The 2,801-nt window shown below is 41.7% G+C and overlaps 1 protein-coding gene across 1 annotated transcript; it reads left to right on the top strand.

Moving 5' to 3' along the window:
* The first annotated feature begins 490 nt into the window (after positions 1-490).
* On the top strand, positions 491-2,339 carry LOC150087797 (innexin inx2-like). Its single transcript, XM_090370421.1, has one exon. The coding sequence runs from the start codon at positions 815-817 to the stop codon at positions 1,922-1,924; it is 1,110 nt and encodes a 369-aa protein (XP_090226547.1). The 5' UTR covers positions 491-814; the 3' UTR covers positions 1,925-2,339.
* Positions 2,340-2,801: the final 462 nt, after the last annotated feature.

Raw genomic sequence — 2,801 nt, 5'->3', positions numbered from 1 at the left:
TTTGTAAGGATTAATTGAACATCCTTTGCTCAATCATATTCTTTAGAACAACCGAAATTGATATTCGTTTTAATAGGAAAAAAAAAGAGAGAAAAAAACAAGACCTTTGGCTGTTCAACCATTTAAACAGAATTGTATATCAGATGTACAGGTTCCTGACAGAGCCTTTACGCACGCGCAATACAGTTTTAAAGCATAAACATTATTTTAGACACGGCTACATCTTGATTGACAGGATATGAAACCCGCTTTGGTTTCGCCACTCGTTGACTCCAACGGATGTATTTCGATTTACAAGGGAATCCCTGTACACTTTCCATCCATCCATAATACACATTTGACCCCACCCCTTTTAAGTGCCTCTATTTGGCGAATAATTATTTCGTCATTCCCGCGAAATGAGCGCAAAGCGTGAAGTGTGTTTCCAAGGTTGGATGCTGCTGCTGCTGCTGCCGACAAGTCAGGTAATGTCCTCGCAAGACAGGGTTGTCGGTTCTGCTCAGATGCTCACCACACAACAGGTACATTGCGTGCCGTAAGACACACCTCTTTGATTGCTTGTTTCAGTGTGGGTGAAGGCTGCCTGCAAACCAGACAGTCGGGAAGTTTTGTCTCAAGTGGGTACAGCTACCGCTTGGACAGTCCAGTGTGGTCTGCGGTGTAATGTTTCCAAGTCGTCCCATTTGGTTGACTGAATTTGAAACGTGAGCATTTCCTCACTTCGATGGTCGCATTTCTGTCATGAGAATATCCAGGACAAGTTAAACTTATTTGCTTCATTGGTGTTCCTCCACGAGAGTCGATTTCGGACAACATGGAAAAGTTATTTCTGAAGGGCAACTTGGCTAATCTGGTCAGGATTCGGACTCCAGTCATTGATAACTCTCTGTTTCGGCTAAACTATCAGGCCACGTCTTTGATGCTGATTGCCTTTAGTATCTTGGTGACGAGCACCCAGTTCTTCGGAAATCCTATCCAGTGCATCCAAAGAGACGACATCCCGGAGCAAGTACTGAACACTTACTGCTGGATTGAAGGTACGTTTACTTTGCCAAAGGCTCTCACCAAGATCGTGGGCGAAGAAGTAGTTTATCCGGGGGTGGACAAAGCAGTTCCCGGCGATCTTACCGTGCAACATGCCTACTACCAGTGGGTGGGACTGATGCTGTTCCTACAGGCGTGCTTTTTCTACTTTCCCCGTCAGCTCTGGAAGTTCTGGGATGGAGAAAGGATGAAGCAACTTCTGCAGAACCTCAACCTCCCGGTGATGCCTTCGAGTGAGAAGAAAACGAAATGTCTTCGGATCGTCAAGTACTTCAGACTGAGCACTTATATGAACTCGTGGTACGCGAGTAGGTATGCATTCTGCGAACTGCTTAACCTCATCAACATTGTGGGTCAAATCTACTTCGTGGACACGTTCCTCGGAGGTGAGTTCACCACTTATGGCATCGAAGTGATTCGCTTCTCGGAGACTGACCAGGAAGACCGCGCTGATCCCATGATCCGAGTGTTCCCCCGCATGACCAAATGTACATTCCACAAATTTGGGTCCTCCGGGGATGTCCAGCATCACGATGCCCTTTGTCTTCTTCCTCTAAACATCATAAATGAAAAGATATACGTGTTCCTGTGGTTTTGGTTTATGATTTTGGTGGCAGCTACCTCCTGTGGACTCGTTTACCGTCTCGTGTTGATGCGTTGGCGTTATAGTCGATACATGTTACTGCGTTCCATCAGCGGTATGACACCAACGGAATATCTGGACACCATTGTCAAGAAGCTTGCCTACGGAGATTGGTTCGTTCTTTATCTGTTGGGACAGAACATGGAGAGCATCCATTTCCGTGACTTGCTGTGTGATCTGGCAAGAGAGATTGAATCCCCTTCGGACGATGACAGTGGAGGAGAGACGTCGGTTTGATGGACAAGAATCATATCTTTAACTTATTTACAAACTTTTGGATTGTTAAACTTGGAGATCAAACCTTGGAGATCCCAACATACTTTAAGTTTCAAATATGGGCGGTATGGCTACTCATGTCCTAAAATGGAAAGGTTGTCTCCATTCGGTTCATCCCACTGTTCCAAAATTCGCTATCTGTTCTTAGGAGGTGAGTAGCCAGGCCAGTTTTTATAACGTTTAAGGAATTTTGCTCAACCAACATGAATTCTCTATAACCCAAGATAAGATAAGTCACATTTATTGTTAAATATCATGTTATATATCATTTTATTTTTATTGAGATAGCAAAACCACCCCTCTTGTGTACACCTGCATGTACTTAGAGAAATAAGTTATTTACTTAAATTGCTCTAAGTTGTACGAGACTCTTGAAGAAAAAGATTATGATAGTTTTGGGAAGGGCATTCATCTACCAACACCCATTATAGCTTCATAGATATGTGGATCCAATGATAAATGGGATAATTTATTATTTATAAAAGATATCTTATCTCTTGGATTTTTCTGACATTTTATATTTTCTATAAAAAGTTTGTATTGTTTAATTTTAACAAGAAAAGAAATATATGTACTTAGTCTTAAAAGATTTAATAGTTAATAAAGAGTTAATTAATTTGCATATCTTCTACTTGCTCATACAATGCTTATAATTTATTACATGTACAGAAATTGTAACATTGACGCCATGCTTCCATGATCATGTCATCAACATGTCACAAGAATTTGAATTTGTCCCTACAAAAGCAGACTATTAATCAAACACTGAACATTGAGGCAAATGATGCAAGCTTATACAGCATCAGCCATAAATGAAACCACCCTTCCCATTTCTCCC

This window comes from Mastigoproctus giganteus, chromosome 3 (genome assembly GCF_048544385.1).
Source record: "Mastigoproctus giganteus isolate SK-2022 chromosome 3, ASM4854438v1, whole genome shotgun sequence".
Taxonomy (NCBI): Eukaryota; Metazoa; Arthropoda; class Arachnida; order Uropygi; family Thelyphonidae; genus Mastigoproctus; species Mastigoproctus giganteus.
Note: the sequence above shows the minus strand (reverse complement) of the source record. Positions and strands in the feature narration are given on the sequence as shown.